A 22,455-nucleotide genomic window follows, 5' to 3' on the forward strand; every position below is an offset into this window, starting at 1 on the left:
AGGAGAAGTAACATTCTTATTCAGTCGCTCCAGGGGAGGAGACAACTGCCGAGGGGGCAAGGGTTCCGGCTCATCACATAGGAGTGATTTGACTGATGGCAGTCGTGTATCTCGTGGCCGGTATGCGAGAGGCCAGTGTTCATGTTGTGGATGGATGGCAGTGAGAACGATGGGGTGGTCGAAGGCATTGTGAGAGTAACGGACATTATTTAATTGTGGAGATATTCAAGGCTATCTTGGGGGGCTTGATAGATATATATGTTATGAGCCCCGATCCCAGCCAAGAGACTTTGGTTATGCAGAATCATGGGTGTGTAGACATTTGGGTTTCGATTCTTTGTTTGAGAATTGCTCCCATCGAAGACAAAGAGACAACAAAGCAAAGTTCCATACAGCAACACATAATTAAGGTTGAACGAATCTTAACATACACATGCAGGCGCTGAGCTTAATGGAACTAAACGCTACCACGATGACCTGTGCAACAAAACTCTGCAGTTATACTCATACCTGAAATTAGGTCAACCCTATAATTCCGGATCGCGGGACTTTCGAGGGTTAGGGGATTGCATTTGAATGATTGTGGCATTGAAACGTGTAAATTGTGGTGAGACTCAATCCAGGTTAGGGGTGGAGAACGTGGAAATAGTGGATTGGAGCCGGAGATTGGAAGAAGTTAAGGGAAACCCATGGTTCAGCTCTGCTATTAGGGCAATTAAACGTTGGGGTAACTATTGCCGTTGGACTTAACTGGAACACTGTCTTTGTAGCTGAGTATTTCGGTCATTTCAGGCTTCTGGCTCTTATTCATCAGGACGACCATTAAAACTGCACCGGCATTATAAATTATCGTTCTGTGACTGAATGTTTCGCCCGCCAATACCGCTTGATGTGGGAAACTTTTACTTCTTTAGGCAAAAGAGGAAGTGCATCACTGCAGTTTGACTTTTCGATTCATAGCCCTACCTCTCACTGTCACACATACAAGAACGAAGTCAGGCTTTTATATGAATTAATTTGACACGATAAACAAAGAGGAGAGTTTTTTTATTTTATTTTTTGGGCAAAAAATCTCTGAGTCTACCCCCGCGATCGGTTATTTTGGGAGCGGCTATTAACTGTGCGTAAGAGTGACCATATGCAGTGTCCAGGCCACATGATGAGGGGATAGCACGTATATTTGCCCTTCTGAATTCAACCAGATACTAATTTGGTACCTGACATGATGTGGATTGTTTATTCTCCTCTTCTCTCATAGGTTATGGCGAAGTATTATGGCTGAATTGCAATGCAGTGGCGTTCTGTTGACAAGTTAGGGCAATACCAGAAATTGGGTTCTTCGGCTGTCAAGCCGGTGAGCTTATCGATGCGAAACATGGCCAATTCCAGAAGCAGTGGGAACTTCCTCGTAGAACCTTAAATCCACTTCCGGTTGACATGAAATGTGTGGGGGAATGTGCGATGGAGCAATATTCCCTGTATCATCGACAAATACTTTTGAGTGGACAATCATTTATAATTCGGTATTATAAAGATTATCTTCTTTCCTTAACGATCTGGTTTTTAATTAATTTACCGAAATAATATATATCCAGTATATAGTGAGTGAGTGTACTCGTACAAGTAGATCCACTTTGAAAAGATGGGACTACTCGGCTGGCCGGACACTCAAAACACCACCTCACAAAGGAGGCGTGCGTCCATGCATAAGGTGGGCATAGATATCGGACACTAAGGCCCCGTGAGTCTGGGCAGGGGTCAAAGAATTGCCATAAAATTCCAATATAGTAAGCAGTCTTCTATATGTTATGGCGGGTGGACCATTCTAGTCACCAGATCACCGTGGGGCCTTAGTTTTATGCCCATCAATGATATGGATTTTAGATCTTATGGTGGTTGTAATAAACAACACTTGCATAACCATAAACGCCAGTTAGTCCCAGCCCCTGGCATTGGCGTTGTGGCTAATGACAAAGGCAATAGCAGTTGCTCCCAAAATGAATAAAAGGAGCACTGAAGGCAGCCACCTGAACAACGAGTAAGATCAAAGCCATAACATGAGCACATTTAAGAAAAGACCCTTTAGACTCCAGATGATTCACAAAAATACACCACCGCCACAAAACCTGGAGTGTACTGGTAATAACTGATTACCACGCATCGAGCTCTGTGCAAACACAAACAGCTCAGCCACATTGTCTTGAGTATTGTGGCAAAACTGAATCTTATTAAAACACGAAAATGCAAGTATAACCGACAACCCTATGTATTATTACAGAAACAGAAATAGGTGTAATATCCACCGCATAATCCAAGATGCCGAGGTGCGTTGATTATTAATGCGTGTGGTGTGGTTGACATATCCTCTAACCATCTTGCTCTGCCGTCATGTTTATGTATAGTGGGCTGATGTCACAACGAGTCGAAGTACAGTACACTGTATTTTGCTCGTGACTTCATTAAAGCTTATATAAACGACACCAGGGACACTGTCGCATCTTACTTGTAGCGGGTACTTGTACGATACAAGGTCATCCTCGTGCGGTGCCGGTATCTGTAGTTGCACTTGTGGGACAGCTACAAGTAGTTCGATCAGTGGTGTTATGACGCAAAAAGACAACTTCGTCCCCCATCTGAAATTATAAATTCTGAGGCTTAACTTGTTCTTGGCACCTGGCTCTCTTTCTTTGAACCATCTTGGCTGGACGGACAGTGTTCTCTCCGCTATTTTCCTCGAGTTTGTCACTTGTTTTCGCAGCCTTCCTGCAACCCTAACATTGACGAGGTCACAAATTTTAGATGTGATGTGGTCGGGGACTACAGTATACTGATACTCTTATGATGGGTTTTGTTCTCGGACCAGCGTTTGTCTACGCACATAAAGTGCCACGCAGGTCCCGATACAATAGCTACAAGTAGGGCTGAGGAGACCATCGGGAATAAGATCCGAAGAAAATGCGGAATAGGCCGGAAACAGCAAAAAAAAATATTTATTTTTTTTTAAAAAAAAGTCGCTTAATGAATCAGTGGGGTGATTGTTGGATCACACACATATCTACATAATCCAAGTGGAACCACGCGGTTTGACAGCAATTGGGGCTGCTTCCCACAGCAGGTATTATGCTGCCAACTCCCACTCTCCGTGTTCACACCCTGTCGCTTGTCATCTCCCTCGTACAAGGACAAGTGCAAGTATGCGGCTGATACATCACTGTGGGATATGGCATACCATCGGCTGGGCTTCAGGAGATTTTTGCCTAAAACGATTATTCCTATACAATCTAAAAGTACCTGTGCTATGATGCTTCCATTAAACTATAATCTTAATTATATACCCTCATCACACTAAACTGAAGGGTCTCCACAGGACAATTTACTGTATTCAAACTATTCTCTTTGAGATAAACGCCCAGTGTCTTTATTGTTCAAGCTACCAACCGTATGTAATCAATGATAAAAAAAAAGTGAGGCTCACTTTGAAAACTATCCACATTGTTGTGTTGGACTCCAAACGCCTTTGTTCCATTACTATATAAGATTATCAAAATAATCAAAATAAGATTCACTATTAAGCAATATTAAAGTGTGATGTATAAGAGCAAAAAAACGCACGCACGCCGTGCACGATTGTCCCTTCAAATAGCCGCGAGGAATGTGTACTTGTCTGTGCTCACAGCTAGACAAGCAACGAAGCCGGAGCCAAGTCGGAGATATTGTCTTAATGCATAACTTCCATCGCCGAAGACAAGGGGAGCTCTTATGAAGCTTGAATAACATGAAAACCTCAAAGGTGAACCAACTGTGGGAGCGGGCACACGACACTTACGTGGTTATCAATATGACTGGGTCATCGTAATTAAGGTTTATACAGGCAAATCGTGGGTTGTTTTTTTCTTTTTTTCGGCCCGGTCTCGGCAAATGACAAGACTATGTCTGTGACGAAATAAGAAGCCCTTGTTGGTCACAGAAGGTCTTGAATCTATATAGTTTTTTTCGCCGTCTTCCCTGTGTTGTTCTTCTAGCTTGTAGGGCCCATTTTAAAAAATAACACGTGACTTTCCCCGACAGAATATTCTTCTCGGGATATCATCCGCATTACAGCTGCATATGCAAGACAGCCAAGGACGTATACGATGACGGCTGGGTCAGATGGTTCGTGACAAAGTTTGGCAAATGAAATGCAAACAGTGATAGCAAGAAGAAAGTTGAGTTTAATAAACAGCAAAAACCAAAAGTAGCTTTGAGCACCAAACTAACAGTGATCTCAGAACTGAATTTCACTCTCGTCGGCTCTTCTCTCGGATGTTCTAATACGCCTAGCATGCGGTGGGATCGAAGACAGAGCAACTTTACCGTATATTTGCAGCTGTGGATGCGGAGGTATAAGCCGTGAGCTATTATTCGGGATTTCTCATCTCAGGTCGTGCTGCTCTAAATACCCTGGACCACCCCCCATTGATCCATAATTTTGTGAAAAGTGGTCCAGAGGAGGAGGGGCTGTTGTATAGCGTTGGGGACGGACACAGTTGACTGTATGGCATGGCGTTATATATACAAGTGCCGTGTAAAGTATTTGCTGAGGCTGTTCCGATTCAACCACCTACTGAACAGCAGCTGTGAAGCAAGAGGGAATGACTACAGTGCCTATCACTTCAGTGCGAGTACAGATGAAACAATTTGTTGCCACCTGTACTCACTTCGCACTGTAGCATGGGATTATCAGAGTAGTTTCCGATGCTTGGTGACTTGCCAAACTGTGCCCATCCGAAGAGTCGAAGACCTATGGCCGATTCTGATTGAGGTTGGCAACCTCGGGCAACTATCCACTCTTCCTGTAAAGTTGCCACGGCCGCAGCTTTTTCTAAATCCAAGACATTAAATTAATATTGCACCGTGCAAAAATTTCATTTCCCCCTTTCCCCTTGGACATGACGTTGGGCTGCAGGTCTCTGCTTCAGGCTGCATATCGCCACATAAACGGAGCGTTGGAAATGAAAAAGGACAGCATGGCTAAAAAAAGACCAACGGGGTTCATCTTAAATGTTGCATGTGCGTGGTGTCGTAAATGACGCATTTGCCGTTGTTTTCAGTCGGTCGACAGGAGTCCTTCATCTTCGGAGGTGGTCGAAAGTGGCTATAAACTCGCTTGCATGCAACCGGAGCTGCCGATGGTTCCGAAATCGGCACGGCACAAAAGCAAAAACGCCGAGACTGAACAGCAGGAGCCCTCAACAAGACATCTCCTCCATCTACTTTTAGTGGATTTGAATACATACAGTATCTGGAACTCTGGTTCCAAGGACCAGTACCAGAATGGCACCATTCGAGCACAAAGGCTGCGAGACATTGTACCATATAAGCAGGCTTTTAGACGCAGCAGACCCATCCGAGCAGACTGCCTTGCAGCCGGGCAATCTCGGGAAATCGACAATGAAACCCCAATTCACGAAATAGGATTTATATCAGGTGACCATCTGTCCTAATTATATTGAAGAGATGCTAGGAAAAAATTGGAGCCCTCTTACCCCTGGCGCTAGATAGATTCTGCTGTTCGCCCTTTTTGTCAGACTACAATACTTTCATGTCTTATGTACCATTTTTGGCCCAGCTTCAGACCCGTCATACCGCTACAGTATTTGGTGTGTTGCATACACCATATCGATCCGCAGTACAAGTACGAGTATCGGGTACCACCAGAATTAACGGTACAAATATGAATAGCACTGTAACCCCACAAGACTCTACAGCTCAGATTCTTCACCCCCACCCCCTGCTTTCTTCTTCATTACAGACAGTTGCAAAGAATCCAACGCGCAGTTTTGGAGCAAAATCAACTATGGAAGCACACTTGGGACATGCGCCAAGAAATGGACTACAAAATACTACAAGTAGTACTAACGTCACAAGTTTTCTATTGGAACGAGCTGTATCAAAGATTTGAGCAGCGGCCAAAGCCCTGTTCTGTCCGCTTCCTTGTGTTTTTAGGGGTTTTCTTTTTAACGGAGTCAGCACCCTGGAATTAGTTTGAAACCAGCTTTACTACTTGTAGTTACACTACTTGTAGGTGCAGATGTCATTAATAATCGCCATTTCCCATGAAAACTACCCTATGCTGATGGATAGACTAACCAGACACGAATCGGGTGTGTAACAAGAAAAAACACCTCAAGCAGTACATCCATGACGACTACTGTTTCTCAAGTTGAGGGTACATACAAGGACTGTGCACAATATATCGCACATGTCTCACTTTCGACAGGAAGTATGAACTCCGGTGGCCAGCAGCAGTGGTGTCGTAGCAGCCTTGCCAGCCCGCTTCAACATTCTACTTTTTTAGCTTAAGCTCGATTTTCTCGCTTAAAATTGTTGTCTACGGATTGATTGTGGGCTGCTGCAAACTGCTGCGGGTTGATCCGTACCTGGATCGACCTTCGGTCGTTTAACGCGAGGCTGTCGCAAGCGGCTGTGGAGGATTCTAAGTGCCCTTCCTGCTGAGCCGTCAGAAGAGCTTGGAGTGCTACGGGTGGCCTGGGGAGCAGGGTTTTGATTAACTTGCTTACATATTGCTATCGGCGCGACGTGAGTGTCTCGGAGGAAGTATGGTTTTCGAATGAGGCAAGGTACTCTCGTACATTGTAGAAGCACGGTATGAGTGTTGATAAAGCGACTTTGCATTTTAAACAATAACCCCGATGCTGAAATCAAAAAGTGCCGGTACACTACACTACACACGACTTCCATGTAGCCTTACAGGTACCGCACCGTAATGGGGGTACTTTACCAATGCCGATACTTGTAGTCTTACAGGTACAGTACATACTGTACCCTACCGTACATGCCGTTATCGGTCTGGTGTGTACTACAGTTTGTATACAGTATGTATGTACATGCTTGTAAGAAATACCTCTGAATAGGTGACTGACGATACATACATACATACCTGACCCGAGTCTTACTGTCGCTTGCTCGGGGAAGGCCCTGGAGTGATGCGGCTGCTCTTTCCACGACTTTGATTCAGACGTTAGAAAGCCCCGGATTCTTGTCACTGAGGAGTAGTACAGTAGCGCGTCGTTGCCTCGAAACTCCAGCCTGTAAATAAGCTCAGACACAAGTCGGCACGAATACACGCGATGATGTAATTACCCTATATTAAAGGCAACACAATATACCCTACAAGCAGCATGTCTCAGCTGTGTTTGCATTGTTTTAAAAAATATATAAAAAATTAAAAAATTAGAACTGCTGCTGTGGAACTCCTTCCAAAAGATGTCCAGTCTGGGCAGGTTTTTTTTACATCCGTTCGAACTTGTACTTGTATAGAGAACTCATCTATAGAGTTATTACATGTTATATTGTGTAAGCGGAAATGGCGGACTTTCTAATAGACACTCTTGTTGCACCTATCCGACGCAAGCCGTGTCTGGCATTTATGATTTTCTTGCTCTATAATATGTTATACGTGTCGCGGAAGTATTGTACCTCCAGGGATAATGGCATGACGACGGACGAACGAACGGCTCTCGGTTTTGGACGGGGGGGTCTCCAAAAACATATTGCATATTCGCGATATAAAAACAATAGCAGAATCACCGTGTGGGTGATAATGACATTGGATACAATCACCGCCCGTTCAATATTACGGTACATACTGTACGTATCGAACGTCATTGATTCTCGGCTGGTTTTTTTCCCTGGAAAAAGCACCGGGCAACGATATACAACATAAAGAGGTTCATCATTATTGATGTCGTTCGTGTACAGGAAAAGAAACCCCAAGCGAGCTCGTGTGACGGAATGTCTTCCCATATGGAAACCTTCCGTCTGAAATATAGATATCAAACTATTTTTTAGATGACTGTGTATATACATTGAGTTGTCATTTAATCTTATCTGACCGGCATGGAAGGGTCTCCCCGAGCGAGCTTTCTCGCCTTGTCGTTCGAGTTGATGCGTTTTGGCGACAGCTTCTCTTCCGTTTTCTGTTTCCCGTCGTTGTTTGGCTTCATGAGTGTTGGGTCAAATCGACGGACTTCGGCCAACTCCGGGGTGAGCGGTTCGATAATTCTGTAGGATTGGAGCGCCTTATTGATTGTATCCATGGGATCTGGTTTGAAAAGACTCTTTTTGTTCCTCCAATCGCCAGCGACGTATTTGATCATTTCTGCCATGCCGCTTCTAATGTACGACTCGGATTCAGGTACCTTGCGAACACGGAATACGTAGACTCCATCGCACGCACCTGGGGTTTTGTGGAACTCTTCCAAGAAAATTCTTCTGTATATCTTGGCCGTGATACTTCGGTAGACACCTGACGTTAATGGACAGGGGTTTCTCTGATCTTTCAAGGGCATCCCTGTAGATGTTGGCATTCCTGGAGCCGCATACCCCATGTTGTTGAATTCGTTGACCTTGTGACCATTTAGGGGTAGGAACGAATGCCACTGTATGACAATTGACGGTCTCGTCTTTCTGAACACACCCTGTACCGTCCATGGCGACAAGTAGAACGATGTAAAATCGACTATGCTATGGGAGTAACTAGCTTTTTTGATGCCGTTTCCAACCGTATGCTGATGAATTCCTTTGAGCTGAGTGGGATCTGTGACCACGTCCGGCCAATATGTCCCCGGGTCCTGGTTTCCACTGTTGTCTGGGGGCATTATCCACTTTGTGTACTTCTTCGGGCTCCACATGTCTTCTGCGGTGAGGTTATGGCCCGCGACATTGGCGAAGAATGCGTCAGCCTGGACCGATCCACACGATCTGATTTCTTTGTCGATTCTTGGGTGACTTAGGGGCTCGTCGATAATCTCATGGTGGCTGTTGGCATGTGCTGTAGACCCCCGGCCCGTGGCATTTTTCTTGCTGAAAAGAGATCTACCTACTCGCCGAGGCTTTCCTGTTGGAGCTTTCACTGTCTGCGTTGACGTGGCGGTTGCAAACCCCCGGATCAGCTGTCTCATGATATTGGAGTGCTCAGGTGGCCAAAAAAGTGTGCTCTTGTCATGCATTATCTCAGTTAAATTTACGGAACAAGGTTTGGCGTGCCCATTCTGTACTGCATGCTGATGAGATGAACCAAGGGTACACACAGTACATACTGAACTGGTGCTGGTACTACTTTTGTCGGTTGAGATGGCACCGGAGCAGTTTTAGGCGGTCCCTTTGATGCTGGCGTGTCCGTGTTTTGCATATATTCATGAGCTTTTCTTATCGGGGGTTACTTGACCAGAGCGTACTTGTACGTGTACTTGTAGGGTATGCAAATCCAAATTAATAGTCACAATTTGCCAATACTTTTACGATACTTATACTGAGTGAGGTCATATGGCCGAGAAACGACCATCAAAGAGACACCAAGAAACAGATGACAACAGCTCAAGACAAACCCGAGAATGCAGTAATTAGCATCTCCGGAGCCGATTTCCCTAGAAATCACCACTACGTCGCGTCTATCGTTGTGCTCTTCTCACACCAATGCGCGTGCAGCAGGCATAATATATAGTATCTTCATGAGCGGAAAAAAATCGGCTGGCCAGTATAGATGGACTGCCCCGCTGACGGCATATAGTACGATGAGGAGGTCGCAGACAAAAAAAAGTATATGGCTCACGGTGAATAGTAAAGGTTTAGCACCCTTCGCGTATTCTCGGAAAACCGTGAAGGATGATGGGTGTCAACTCTGGGCTTACAAGGTGGCACGTGACATGCGCAGTTATGCCGTCGTAGTTTACATTCTTGGGTAGCAGTAATGAGAGAGAGATAGGCGATGGTCTCCAACTCTAGGAGGTCCACGTCCCCGCTCTCAGTTGCCTTACTTAGATTCATCAGAGCCCTTATCATGATTGAAGCGCGCATTCCTCGCTGTGCACCATCATCGCTCAATAACCTTCCTAGCAAACATACCGCGAACTCTATCTCTCCACGAAACCTCCATCACCAACATCACATCGAACACAGAACACTGCGGCGAAACTCCACCTGCCGCCCAAGGCACTCAACAAACATAGATAAAAAAGCAGGAATGACGACGCCGGCGCACCACGGCAGCTCATTCGCCCCTGCACCTGGGGTATCTCGCCATTCCCAGTCTTCTCATTCGTCGACTGCTTCCTCCAAGAGTCACTCCGGTTTCCAATCCTCCTCTTCCATGCAAGCAAGCCAGGCCAAGGGACTCCCGCCTACTCCCACTACAACAACACCACCAACGTCGTTTCCCACAGTCAACGGCAACCGTAGAGTATGGGTGTGTCGTCCAGGAGCGACTCCCACCACGGTGTTGGTTCCTGCAGAACTCATTGTCGACGACCTGAAGAGCGTGGTGCTAGCTAAGTTCCCAACATCACTGCAGCGGACAACCGACCCTGCTGATCTAGCTATCCGTCTGCCGCAGTCAGCTCAACCACCCCCATCGCGACTGTCGAATTCTCATCTAGCGCCACCTGCGTCCCCGGCACTGGCAGCAGCAGCAGCAGCAACGGAAGAGTATCGCTCGGCGACATCACCACACCTCACATCTTTCACACAGGCGCTGCGTAAGAAACAGCCTGCCAAACCTAGTCCTTTGACTATTAAGACACCGTCCCTGTCAGCATCAACAGCTGCAGTGCCTCAGCCGCACCCTCTCGGTGACCCATTATCACCTGATATCAATGTGTGGCAGCTCTTGGATACACATTTCCCGCACGGAATGCGCATGGATGATGCCCTCATAATCGACGGAGAAACGGTCGAGGCGGCGCAGCCCGTTCATGCTCCCTTGCACCACCATGCTGCCTCACCTCACCCCCATCACCAGCCATCGCACATTGTGAAGCAGGTCATCACTCCGCATGCCATCCCTCAGCAGCCTCATCTGCAGACCCCTGGCCAAGATGCATTCCCGGGACCCCCTTCAGCCACAGACGAGGAAACCATATACGACGAGGACACAAAGCCAGCACGGAAGCGTCGCGACATTGGTTCTGCTGGTTCGTCGCAACACTCGGTGGCAGGCGCTGCGGGTGCTTCGTCTGGTTCCCCGTCCCAGTCACCCGCAGCCGCAGGTACGGCTCAAGGTGGTGTTCTTTTGCTCCCCCGACAGTTCCGAGGTGGCACCCGAAACAGTGACAAGGAGCCCAGTGCAGCGCGTAAGAAGGGCTCTTCGCCTGCACCCGACGACAAGCGAAGACAGGCGCCACCTCAACCACAACACCAGCAGCAGTCACAACAGCAACCACCGCAACAGCCAGCAGCCCAGCCACCGCAGCCCAAGCCGGTGCCTCAACAGGCAGTTGCTGCGTCACAAGCACACCAATCAAAGCAACCCGCCCAACAGGCAGCATCTGACCCCCCACCCAAACCCACAATCAGCATCACAGCTCGACCCAATGGAGCTACCATCACCGAGTCGCCCAGCAATACCAATCTGCATATGCTGGGTAAGCAAAAGAAGGAAGAGCCCACTGTACCAGCACCACCAACACCTGCAACAGCAACGGCGGCAACTGTGGCCGGACCCACTGGTAAGACGCTTCGCAAGGAGGATACCAAGGTACCCGCACCACAAAAGACACCTCAACCAGGTGTTCAGGCCCAGGCGAAACCCGAACTGAGACGCACTCGAACACCACTTTCAGCCAAGGTTCAAAAGGGGCCCACAACAATGGAGACTATCGTTCCCCGTGTTAATGTCCTGATTGTCGAAGATAACGAGATTAACCAGAAGATTTTGGAAGCATTCATGCGTAAGCGAAAGATTCGGTCGTCTGTGGCCAAGAACGGTCGCGAAGCTCTGGAAAAGTGGAGACAGGGAGGATATCATTTGATTCTCATGGATATTCAGCTTCCTGTCATGAGTGGTATTCTGGTGACCAAGGAGATTCGTCGATTGGAGCACCAGAACAAGATCGGTGTTTTCAGCGGTGGTGCTGGAGCTGGGCAATCCACGATGGCGCCCGTGGACCCCGAAGATGTCCTCGACAGCAACCTGTTCCGTTCTCCTGTCATCATTGTGGCACTTACCGCTTCGAGCCTGAAGGAGGACAAGTCTGAAGCTCTCGCAGCCGGCTGCAATGATTTCTTGACAAAGCCCGTCAACATGGTTTGGCTGGAGCGAAAGATCATGGAATGGGGCTGCATGCAAGCACTGATTGATTTCGAGGGCTGGAAAATGTGGAGAGGCCGTGACTTTGATGGAGCGCATGCACCTGCGATTGGCCGAGCCCTTGCCAACACTCATCTCACTCAGCCAGTTTCTGCGACCAGATCAAGATCGAGGAGCAACTCGAGGCTCGTCCGACAAAACTCTACTGGCACAGGTTCTCGAAGCAAGCTATCCATGACACCAGTTGCGTCGCCTTCTACAGCGGCACCACCATCTTCGTCTGTTTCAGCTCCACCTGCTGTTACAGCAGCAACGCATTCTCCCGCTGTCCCTAGCAAGAACGGAGAGCGACCTCCTGTGAGTAACAAACCAGCACCGGAACAATACCGTTTGGATCCTCCAAAGGTGGAGGTTCCCGCAAAGTAGCATTAATAATAAGAACGTTCCGTATGAGTAACTCGACTCGCTTGTACTGTATAAAATAATAAAAATGCATATAGTCCATCTGTTATTATCATGTACTGTCATTAGTGGTGAAGCTTGATCTGCACCTCTTATGCAAGTACCAAGTTCACCACCTTCGTTACGCCACATCCCATGGATCAGCTCTTCAATGTGTTCAAGTCGGTTAATACACTTGCAACCTTTATGAGGTGTCGAAAACACGTTCTTCCGACAGTCAAGAACCTCAAATGTGCCCACAAAGACATTACCGACGAGCACTTCGCCATGTTCAAATACCTTCTTCCTGACGACATCTCCTATGTGTGGGTCGATTCACAGCAATACAGCGGCGATCAGAGGGATGTCTTTGACATTGAGGAAGATGGCGACAACTGGATTCTCATGTTCGACTTCATCGATGGTGATCTGAAACCCCAGCCAGCCAGCAAGAAACGCAAAGTCGAAGAGAAGGAGTGGATTGCAGTGGAAGATCGAGTCAAGGTGGAGTTGGATGAGACGGTTTTGAATCTTACCAATCCACGAGAGAACAATAAACGTGACAAGCAAACCTGGAATTTCAGTGTAGAAGACATGGGCAAGCTGGCCGCCAAGCGGAATGCCAAGTTCAAGGACGCGGTGGAATTTTTGAGATCAAAAATGAAATCCTTAGATTACCAAGGGACCGAGGTGGAGTACTTGAGGGAAAAGATTGAGATTCCACAAATACCGACATTTGTGGATGTTATGAATGTGGATCGGAAGAAAGCCACAAACCAAGGACAGGCAATGGTGGATGTCACTCAACTCATCACTGATATCACAACGAAGGAGTCCTACTCTGGGCAGATTGTCGATAATGGATATATGATCATTCCAGAAGAGGAAGCCAGATATGGCGAGCTGGAGTATGAGCCGAACAAGGAAGTCATGGCAGCATTTGAGTTGACCAAGGGGGTCACCAAGTTGTTCACCCACCAAGCTGATGCACTGAATGCCCTATATCGTGGACAAAATGTGGTTGTGTGTACACCCACTTCTTCGGGAAAGTCACTAATTTACCAGACGCCTGTTCTAGAGTCGCTTCTAAACAATGATTCATCCAGGGCCTTGTTTATCTTTCCAACTAAGGCGCTGGCACAGGACCAGAAGAGATCGCTGACAGAGCTTTCCCTGGCCCTTGGGCTTGACTATGGAACAGTCGAAACCTTTGATGGAGATACCCCCTTTGAGAAACGATGCGAAATTAGAGACCGGGCTCGTGTCGTCTTCACAAATCCAGATATGATGCATGTCAGCATTCTGCCAAAACTAGATGCAGATAGATCTTCCTGGAGGCAGTTCATCCAAAACCTGAGATATGTCGTGGTGGATGAAATCCACTATTACAACTCCCTATTTGGCACACACGTGAGTCTTATTCTGAGACGGCTAAGGCGCGTGTGCAAGTTACTGGGGAATAACGTGGTACAGTTCATTTCCTGCAGTGCTACCATCAACAGCCCTCTCACTCACATGAGTAATTTGTTTGGCCTAGACGAGGGATCCATCACTTTGGTCGACTCACCTGGCGGAGCGCACGGTCTCAAACATTTCTTAGCCTGGAACACTCCTTACATATCGCCCACAGATCCCCGAAGCGGCCGCGTATCTGTGGTCGGTGAAGCCATCTCTCTTCTGGCACACATGGTGAAAGAGAACGTACGTACCATTGTTTTCTGCAGAGTCAGGGTTATTTGCGAGCAAATTATCAAAGGTGTTCGTCAAAAGTTTGTGGATGAAGGCAGACCCGATCTGTCTAACTTGGTTATGAGTTACCGCGGCGGCTATTCTCCACAAGACCGCCGCAAAATCGAGCAGGACATGTTTGCTGGTTGTTTAGTGGGTATAGTTGCTACTAACGCCCTGGAGCTGGGAATTGATATTGGACAGCTGGACGTATGTATCGTTGCCGGATTTCCCATGACTGTGTCTAATCTACGACAACAGAGTGGCCGTGCTGGACGACGAAAGGACGGATCAGACAGTTTGACTATTGTCATTGGTTCTGGAGATCCCGTGGACCAATTCTACATGAAAAACCCTGACAAAATGCTTACCGAGCCTACAGAAGCCCTTACAATCGAGCCTCTTACTAACCTATTACTCCTCGAAAGTCATATTCAATGTGCAGCTTCGGAGTTCCCCATTGAGCTGACACATGATGTGGAATTTTTCGGTCCTTTATTGCATACAGTGAAGGACAAACTAATTGAAGACAAGACTGACGAGACAACCTTCTATCACACATCATCACGGTTCTCTGACAATCCTGCTAAGGATGTTTCCATTAGAGGCATTGAGGAGAACCACTATGCTGTAGTGGATATCACCCACAACAAGGGTCACATCATTGAGCTTCTGGAAGAGAGCAGAGTGCCATTTTCGTTATACGAGGGAGGAATCTTTATGCACCAAGGGTTTCCCTACCTTGTTGTTGATGTCTCAGTGGAAGAACGAATGGGTAAGGTCCGAAGGGTCAATGTGGACTGGTATACGAGACAGCGAGACTTCACAGATGTGGATCCAGTCCAGTCAGAGGAGGTGAAACAGCTTTCGTATGGAAATGGGGGCGGAAAGGTGTCATTTGGAAACATCCGCATCACAACGACTGTCTTTGGCTTCTTCAAGCTTGACAAGCGAGATCGAATCCTGGAGGCTGTGGAGGTTGACCATCCGTCGTTTGTGATAAACACAAAGGGGTTCTGGATTGATATTCCACAATCCACTATGAAACTGATCGAGGCCAAGAAGCTCTCTCTGGCCGGTGCAATTCACGCCGCCGAACATGCTCTCATCAACTTCTTTCCAAGATATGTTGTCTGTGGACCAGGAGATGTACGCACAGAGTGTAAAGCTCCTGAAAAGGAGTTTGCTAAACGGCAATCCACTCGAAGACGGCCTTCACGGTTGATATTTGGAGACAAGGTAGGCGGCGAGGGCGGCTCTGGCTTGTCACAGAAGGCTTTTCAGTTTGTGGAAGAGATCGTCAACAACGCTGTCGATGGAGTTAACGACTGTGAATGCGACTGGGGTTGTCACTCATGTGTTGCTGGGGCCTTTTGCACGGAGAATGGCCTTGTGTTAAGTAAACCAGGGGCACAGATCATTCTATCCAAGCTCGTCGGTAGGGATATTGACTGGACTAAGGTGAAGGAGGGTCCTGAGCCGAACATGCCTATAGCAGAGACTATCACAATCGAATAGACATTCGACAAGTCAACACAATAAAATATAAAATCTATTGTAAATATTACATATGGGGGTACTGTACTGTACATTACTGTACTTGTACATACAAATGTTACCACAACAAGTTCTGGGTATTTTGAGAGCCCTGAGCAATACCGTTCTGTGTAACGAAGTAGCCTTGGCTGCCACTTCCGTCATCCAGCAGCTGCTGTGATTGATGGTGCACAGCAACGCTGTTAGATCGCTGGGGCATTTGCGGGAAGCTGGGGGTAGTAGGAGTACCTGTGGTAGGGGTGGGGATCAGCGGAGTGTACTGGGCCAGAGATGGGCTCTGAAGAGTGCCCAGATTCAATGATGCAATGTCTGGCATGCTAGGAGCAGGCTGCTTTGACTTTTCAGCCTGCTCAGCAAGCTGTTTAAGTTCATCCACATCGCTGTCTTTTCGAGGAATGAGACACGGCGATGGAGTGAGCTTTCTGGGTTTGGCCAGTCGGAATACATGGCGAACAGGCTTGAGATAGATAGAAGCGAGTGTACCGATGCCAAGCTCCAACTCTTCCAGAACTCGAGGGTCCATGATTGCTTCATCCTCAACATGGATCAGAGGCATTTTATCGGGATGCACAATGTCTCTGGCAGCAGAGGGGTCAGACGACAAGAGACGCCAGTACATGTATCCTCGGTCTCGCAGGTCGGGGTTGTCAGTCTCCTCAGTAGCCCACTTGAGCACCTTGGGAACCATCGCCTGGCCTCTGGTAGGTCGCAGGATGAAAAGTTTGACGGTGGCCGTCAAAAGTGCAAGCTGAACGTTGACGGGCTCATCGTGCCACGTAGAAAGGAAATGTTGCTCCAGAATGAGATGCGAGTCATCAATTCGGTCAGCGTACTGACCGACAATCCAGACCATGGCCTCACGGGCCTCCGGCTCATCGAGAGCATCCAGGTGCTCACACAGCTCACCAATGACGCCCTCGAACCGACCGGGGTATCGTCGAAGAATGTTCTTGAGAGCTACAATGGCTTCTTGCACAATATATGACACCCGGGTCTCCACAAGGTACATGAGTGTGTCGACACTGGCCTTTGCGGCTGTAGCAGACTCCAATTTGAGGGCCAGCTTTCCAATGGCTCGTACAGACTTTCGAACCACCTGCACGTCGATTTCCGTCGCGTACTCACGCAGCTCACGCAGCACAACTCCAATGTTGCTGTCGTTGGCCAGCAAATAGATAAGCTCCAGCTTAGTGGTCTTGATATAGATGGGGTCGTTGTACTTGCAGAAGAAAGCCTTAACAGACAGGCCCTGGAGCAGCTGGGGTTTTGATTGGAGGATAAGGATGCAGTTTCGGAGCGCAAGGTACTGCAACTCAGGCTGCCTCGAAATGAGGTTGACCATTGCGGAACTCAGCTTGGTGGGGATCTGGGGCACGTGTTCCAGGAGGTTCTGCGAATAATTGGCGAGGTAGACAATGAGACGCACAGTTCCGAGAACCACAGCAGCATTAGAGTGCTGCAACCGCGGAAGAACACGCTCCACCATACGCTCCGCTTCCAGAGCTGTCTGTGGGGTCCAGCATAGTAGCGCCTGGAGCATGCTGATCTGCGACCATTCGGAACACTCCCCAAGCACGGTAGCAATCTTGGACGCGTGGTTGTGATCGAGTGTGAGCTGCAAATCACTAGACTTTTCGGTGATGTCCATCAGGGCAGCCAGTGCTGAGGCCACCACAGTGGGGTTTCCATCGTTCAGCAGCTTGTTGAGCAGTGCGATCAAGTCAGAGTGCTCAACAATCTTGGTGTCATGGGACCACATTTTAGCCACGGCCAGACACGCAGTCTTGCGAACATAGGGGTCCTCATCAAACAACAGTCGCTTGGTAGGCTCCACTCCCTCCCTGATGAAGTCCTCCAGAGGAATAGAGGAAAGTGTTTTGAGGGCCAGGGCCCGAATCAAGGGCGACTCCCGGGATCCAGCATCGTCCAGAAGAGGGTCCAGCGCTCCCGTGGCCAGCTCAGGTTTAGCCTTGCAGTATGTGATGAGATAGAGGAAACACATCTTCTTCACGTCCAGATCGTTGGACGATCGGATCATGTCGATAATGTCCTCGAATAAGACAATCATCTCATTGTTGCTCATGGTCATGTTGGCCACGATCTTCTTCAGCACCGCCTTCTTCTTTCCGACATTTTTCGGACCTTTGGCTGCCTGCAGCTCCGTTCTCAATTCCGCAGCTTTTCCCTGAGTTAGCATAACCTCCAAGACGCGCCCGCAAAGCGCGACCACCCCAAATACTCACCTTGGTGAAGAATTTCAAGTCACTCATCTTGTCGTGTACAAGAACAATTTACGTGTTCCGACTGTTAGTGCATATGCAATATCGCGCAGCCCATTATGTAAGGGGGGAGACCATGCAAAGCTAATATGGCGATGCTGAGATGGGTACCGGAATTCGGCCTGAATTATTGCTAAATACTGGAAAATATATCAAAAAATCGAATTAAACTACAAACGACTGATGAAGCAGATTCGGACGTGCTCAGATTATGCCAGATCATGCCATGACACGTCACCTCACTCTACAGTTTTGTAGGTATCCGAATAACACCAATAATATATATATAATTCATCAATAAAAACTCATTCCAATCCAATCCTACATCAGCCTAAGTATCGGGATACGATCTCAAATCCATAGTAAGAATCTTGGACGAGTTCACCTCCTGATCTCGGTAGATACCAACTAAACACTCTCCATGAGTATACAGACCCCGCTTGAGAGAAATCACAATGAACTGACACTTGCTGCCAGCATGCTTCCGAATGTAGTTGGCGACTCGTTGCACGTTGGCATTATCCAGAGCAGCATCAATCTCATCAAGCACAAAGAAGGGCGACGGGTGGAAAGAGTGGATGGAGAAAAGTAGGGCCAAAGCAGCCATAGTCTTCTCTCCTCCAGAGAGAAGCTCCATTTCTCGAAATCGTTTCATGGGGGGCATGGCGTGGTACTTGATTCCCTCAAGGTAAGGCTCATGCTCATCTTCGACAGTCAGAGTAGCCGAACCTCCCAGAGGAAACGCATCAGAACGAGTGAGCTCCTTGTACGTAGCGTCAATGACTCCGGAAATGTGCTCGAAGGCAGCATTGAACTTATCGCATCGAGCGTCTCGCACCTCTCTGAATTGGGCCTGCAGCTCCTGGAGTGCCTCACGTTCTCTCTTGGACTCAGCTTCGATGCTAGCACCCTCGGCCTCCACTTGCTCGAGTCGAGACACGGCCTTCAGGTTGGGGTTGATTCGCTCCAGTTCAGCCTGCAGAGCCTTGATCTTGGAAACAAGAGTAGAATCGTCGGCAAGTCTTCGAATGCCCTGGGGAAGCGACGAGAAGTCAACCTCAATATCGATATCCATTTGCGAGTCGTCTCCCTCAACCAGAGGCACAGACTCGAGATCACCTGACACCAGAGGAAGCTCAATGCCCTCAATCTTGCACTCTCGCAGAACCTCGTACCGCTGAGTAGCAGCAGTCTCAAGCTCGGTCTCAGACTGGGCAAGCTTTCGTCGCAGGTTATCGACCACGCCCTGAGCTCGGGAAAGATGCTCCTTGGCAGCGTTGGACTCAGTTGACGCGTTCTGAACGGCAGCTGTGAGCTTCTGAACCTGCTTTGCCTCAGCTCGAGCCTTTTCTTCCAGAATACCAATGTCCTCTCTCAGCTGGGCCTCATCGGCCTCCCAGCCATCCACAGCTGCCTTGTCATCATCGATAGACTGTCGAATCTTGGCCAGTCGCCCCTTGCACTCGTCCACACGCTTGGAGCCAAACTTGAGCTGTGACTCGAGAGTAGCAATCTGCTGAGAGAATGCGAGCCGCTTTCGCTCGGCACCAGCGGAGAGAGAGCCATGGGTCTGTTCATATGCAAACACGTCCTCAACAGTCACGCCGACACGAGTGCAATAAGACGAGAACACGGTGTACCAGACTTCGTCAAGGCGTTGTTGAATGGTGGCCTTCTGTGTCTCGAGCTTTTCGAGATCACTGGCGGTGCTGGCAATCTGCTTCTTGCTCTTGGCAGCCTCCTCGCTGTAGTACTTGAGCTGCGAATTGATATCCTTGAGACGGTCCTTCAGGCTGGCAACATGCTTCTGGGCAGCAGACACTTCCTGTCGCACCTTGTCAACCTCACGCTGCAGTGTATCCTGACGCTCGGGGTCAAACTTTTGCCGACCAACAGTCTGTAGCTCCAAAACCAGAGCATCCTTCTCTGCCTGGAGCTTTGTAACCTCAGACTCGTCCCATTTGGATGCTCGCTTGCCGCCATGGTGGCCCTTCTGGGTAGTACCACCAGTCATAAGACCAGCCTTGTGAATCACGGAGCCATCGGTGGTCACAGCCTTGACATTCAGGCTCCATCCAAGGCGTTTAGCCTCCTTAAGGTCGTCACACACAATGGCCGAGCCACAAACGTACTGGAAAGCCCGTTCGTACTGAGACGAAAAGGAAATGGCATCAATGGCAAGTACAGCCCCACGAAGACGCGACCGCAACGACGAGTTGACAGGCATGGCCTTGATAGTATCGAGGGGAATGAACGAGGCAAGACCGCCCTGCTGCTCCTTGAGGTATGCAATACAGTCCTGTGCAGTTTTGAAACTGTCCACAACAATGGAATCAATGTCCTTACCGAGAATGGTCTCCACAGCAAGATCGTGTCGCTTCTCCTTGGGCTTGCACAGGTCGTAGACGAGACCGTGGACCTTCTGTGCCGAGAAAACATGCTTCAGGTTGGCAACAGTCTCTTTAAGTCGTCGTTCTCGCTCAGTCTGTCGCTTGACCGCATTTAGCTCAATCAGACGGTTAGCCACAACACCCAGCTTGTCGCCAAGCTCCAGCTCGACACGTCGTCGGGTAGTCTGTTCGTCCACAACCCGAGCCAGAGACTCACTCTGAGTTCTCAGAGCAGACTGGTGGGTCTTGAGTACCTCCTCAGCTTCCTTCAGTTGGGTCTGGTAGACGCCAAACTCGCTTTTAAACTCCTTGACCTTGAGTTCCGAGTCCTCCTGTGCCTGCTCCAGAGCTCGCTTATGGTCCAGAACAGGTCTGAGTTTTCGCTTCACCGTCTCAATCTCAGCCTGCTCAGCCAGCGACCGCTTGTGCACCTCATTTTTCAGCGTGCTATACTCGGCCGCGTCCTCATCAGTTCGAATAACTCCGCCTGACTCCTTCTGCTTCGATGACAGATCTCGTTCAAACTCACTGGAGGCATCCTGAACCATCTTGAGAGAGCCTCGAGTCTGCTTGACTTCGTCCTGGTGTCGAAGTAAGTCAGCCTCGACAGTGCCGTACCGAGCCTCGTGACGCGAAATGTTGCCGGACACCACAGCAATACGTTCAGCCACAGGCACGAGCTGCTGCTTGTGCTCCAGAATGACGTCTGCTCGCTTCTTTGCCGAACGCTCCTGCTTGAGCAGCCGCTTCTTGTCGCTGGCATATTTGGCAGCCACGTTTTCCACCTCCTGAGCAGCCTCCTGAACAGCCCCCTCGGCGTTCTGGATAGCAGCGTCTCCACCTTCAATCTGGTCTCGGGCCTCATCTTCGATTTTTTGGGCCTGCCACAGTCTCCACAGCTGCTGCTTCACAACGGCCTCGTCTCGCTCTGCGGCCTTGGCGGTGTACGCGTCGTAACGGTCCTTGAGCTCAACGTAGTGCTTCTTCTCAGCGTTGTAGGTACGTCGTCGCTGCCAGGCTGCGTTGCTTCGCTCAGTCTGGACATCTAGCTCCTCCTTGAGACGGTCGTATTCGGGCTTGAGATCGATGGAGCCAGAGGTGATTTCAATCAGCTTGGACAAGTCTTGAGGCGACTGACTGGCAATCTGCTCCACATCTCCCTGGAAGACCAGGAAATTTCGGGCCTTGACCAGAATGTTTTCCTTCTTCATGGTGGCATTGTATTCGCCTGACGACGTGACCTTGTTGTTGATTCGGTACTCAGACGTGCCCGAGGGTGTGATGGTTCGCTTGAGCTTGAGTAGGTCTCCATTTGACTTTTCGTACTCCACCAGAACGTATGCCGACGTGGCTTCCTGAGACTGGGTCGAGCTGACTTCCTCGCCACGCATGATTCGGCCTCGGTAGATGAGGTCCTTGAGCTGGGTGGATCGGAGCTGCGAAGACCGCACTCCGAGCACAAACGAGATGGCGTCCATCATGTTGGACTTACCCGAACCGTTGGGGCCGATGATGGCCGAGAACGACGAGTCACCGAGATCCACACGGTGCGTATCACGGTACGACTTGAAGTTGCACAGCTCAATAGCCTTGAGGGTGCCCATAGTGTTGTGATGGTGTTGTGATGGTGTGTGGTGATGTTGTGTTGAAGTGTACGCGTGTTGGTGGTAGAATGACAATTTACATTTCACTCGCGTCCATCTAAACTTTATTTTGGAATAAAAATACAGTAAAAGAAATAAAAGAAAATAAAGAAATAAAAGAAATAAAAGAAATAAAAGAAATAAAAAAAATAAAAGAAAAAAAAAAAATAAAAGAAAAAAAAAGAAATACTTTGTAAATTACGAAGAAAACAAAAATATAACTCAAGTACAAGTACTTGCTGGTTTCTCGTTATAGACATTGCGAACCACACGCACGATAATTCAGAGCTCCACGCGAATTCAGCTCCACACGATTCAGAAGCTATCAAACC

The 22,455-nt window shown here is 48.5% G+C and overlaps 5 protein-coding genes across 5 annotated transcripts; 2 read left to right on the forward strand and 3 right to left on the reverse strand.

Annotated features, from left to right (window-relative positions):
• Positions 1–7,886: 7,886 nt before the first annotated feature.
• YALI1_E18713g (uncharacterized protein) lies at positions 7,887–9,011 on the reverse strand (the record flags this gene model as incomplete). The annotated part of the gene is made up of 1 exon (XM_068283010.1): positions 7,887–9,011. The coding sequence occupies one exon, from the start codon at positions 9,009–9,011 to the stop codon at positions 7,887–7,889; it is 1,125 nt and encodes a 374-aa protein (XP_068139111.1).
• Positions 9,012–9,769: 758 nt separating this feature from the next.
• Positions 9,770–12,511, forward strand: YALI1_E18720g (uncharacterized protein; the record flags this gene model as incomplete). The annotated part of the gene is made up of 1 exon (XM_503986.3): positions 9,770–12,511. One exon carries the CDS (start codon positions 9,770–9,772, stop codon positions 12,509–12,511), a length of 2,742 nt encoding a protein of 913 aa, XP_503986.3.
• A 171-nt stretch (positions 12,512–12,682) lies between these two features.
• YALI1_E18749g (uncharacterized protein) lies at positions 12,683–15,772 on the forward strand (the record flags this gene model as incomplete). Its single annotated transcript, XM_503987.3, has 1 exon — positions 12,683–15,772. The coding sequence occupies one exon, from the start codon at positions 12,683–12,685 to the stop codon at positions 15,770–15,772; it is 3,090 nt and encodes a 1,029-aa protein (XP_503987.2).
• Positions 15,773–15,869: 97 nt separating this feature from the next.
• YALI1_E18802g (uncharacterized protein) lies at positions 15,870–18,081 on the reverse strand (the record flags this gene model as incomplete). Its single annotated transcript, XM_503988.4, has 2 exons — positions 15,870–17,996; positions 18,055–18,081. 2 exons carry the CDS (start codon positions 18,079–18,081, stop codon positions 15,870–15,872), a joined length of 2,154 nt encoding a protein of 717 aa, XP_503988.2.
• Positions 18,082–18,421: 340 nt separating this feature from the next.
• On the reverse strand, positions 18,422–22,084 carry YALI1_E18843g (uncharacterized protein; the record flags this gene model as incomplete). The annotated part of the gene is made up of 1 exon (XM_503989.3): positions 18,422–22,084. The coding sequence occupies one exon, from the start codon at positions 22,082–22,084 to the stop codon at positions 18,422–18,424; it is 3,663 nt and encodes a 1,220-aa protein (XP_503989.3).
• Positions 22,085–22,455: the final 371 nt, after the last annotated feature.

This window comes from Yarrowia lipolytica, chromosome 1E, assembly GCF_001761485.1.
Source record: "Yarrowia lipolytica chromosome 1E, complete sequence".
In the NCBI taxonomy this organism is placed as follows: domain Eukaryota; kingdom Fungi; phylum Ascomycota; class Dipodascomycetes; order Dipodascales; genus Yarrowia; species Yarrowia lipolytica.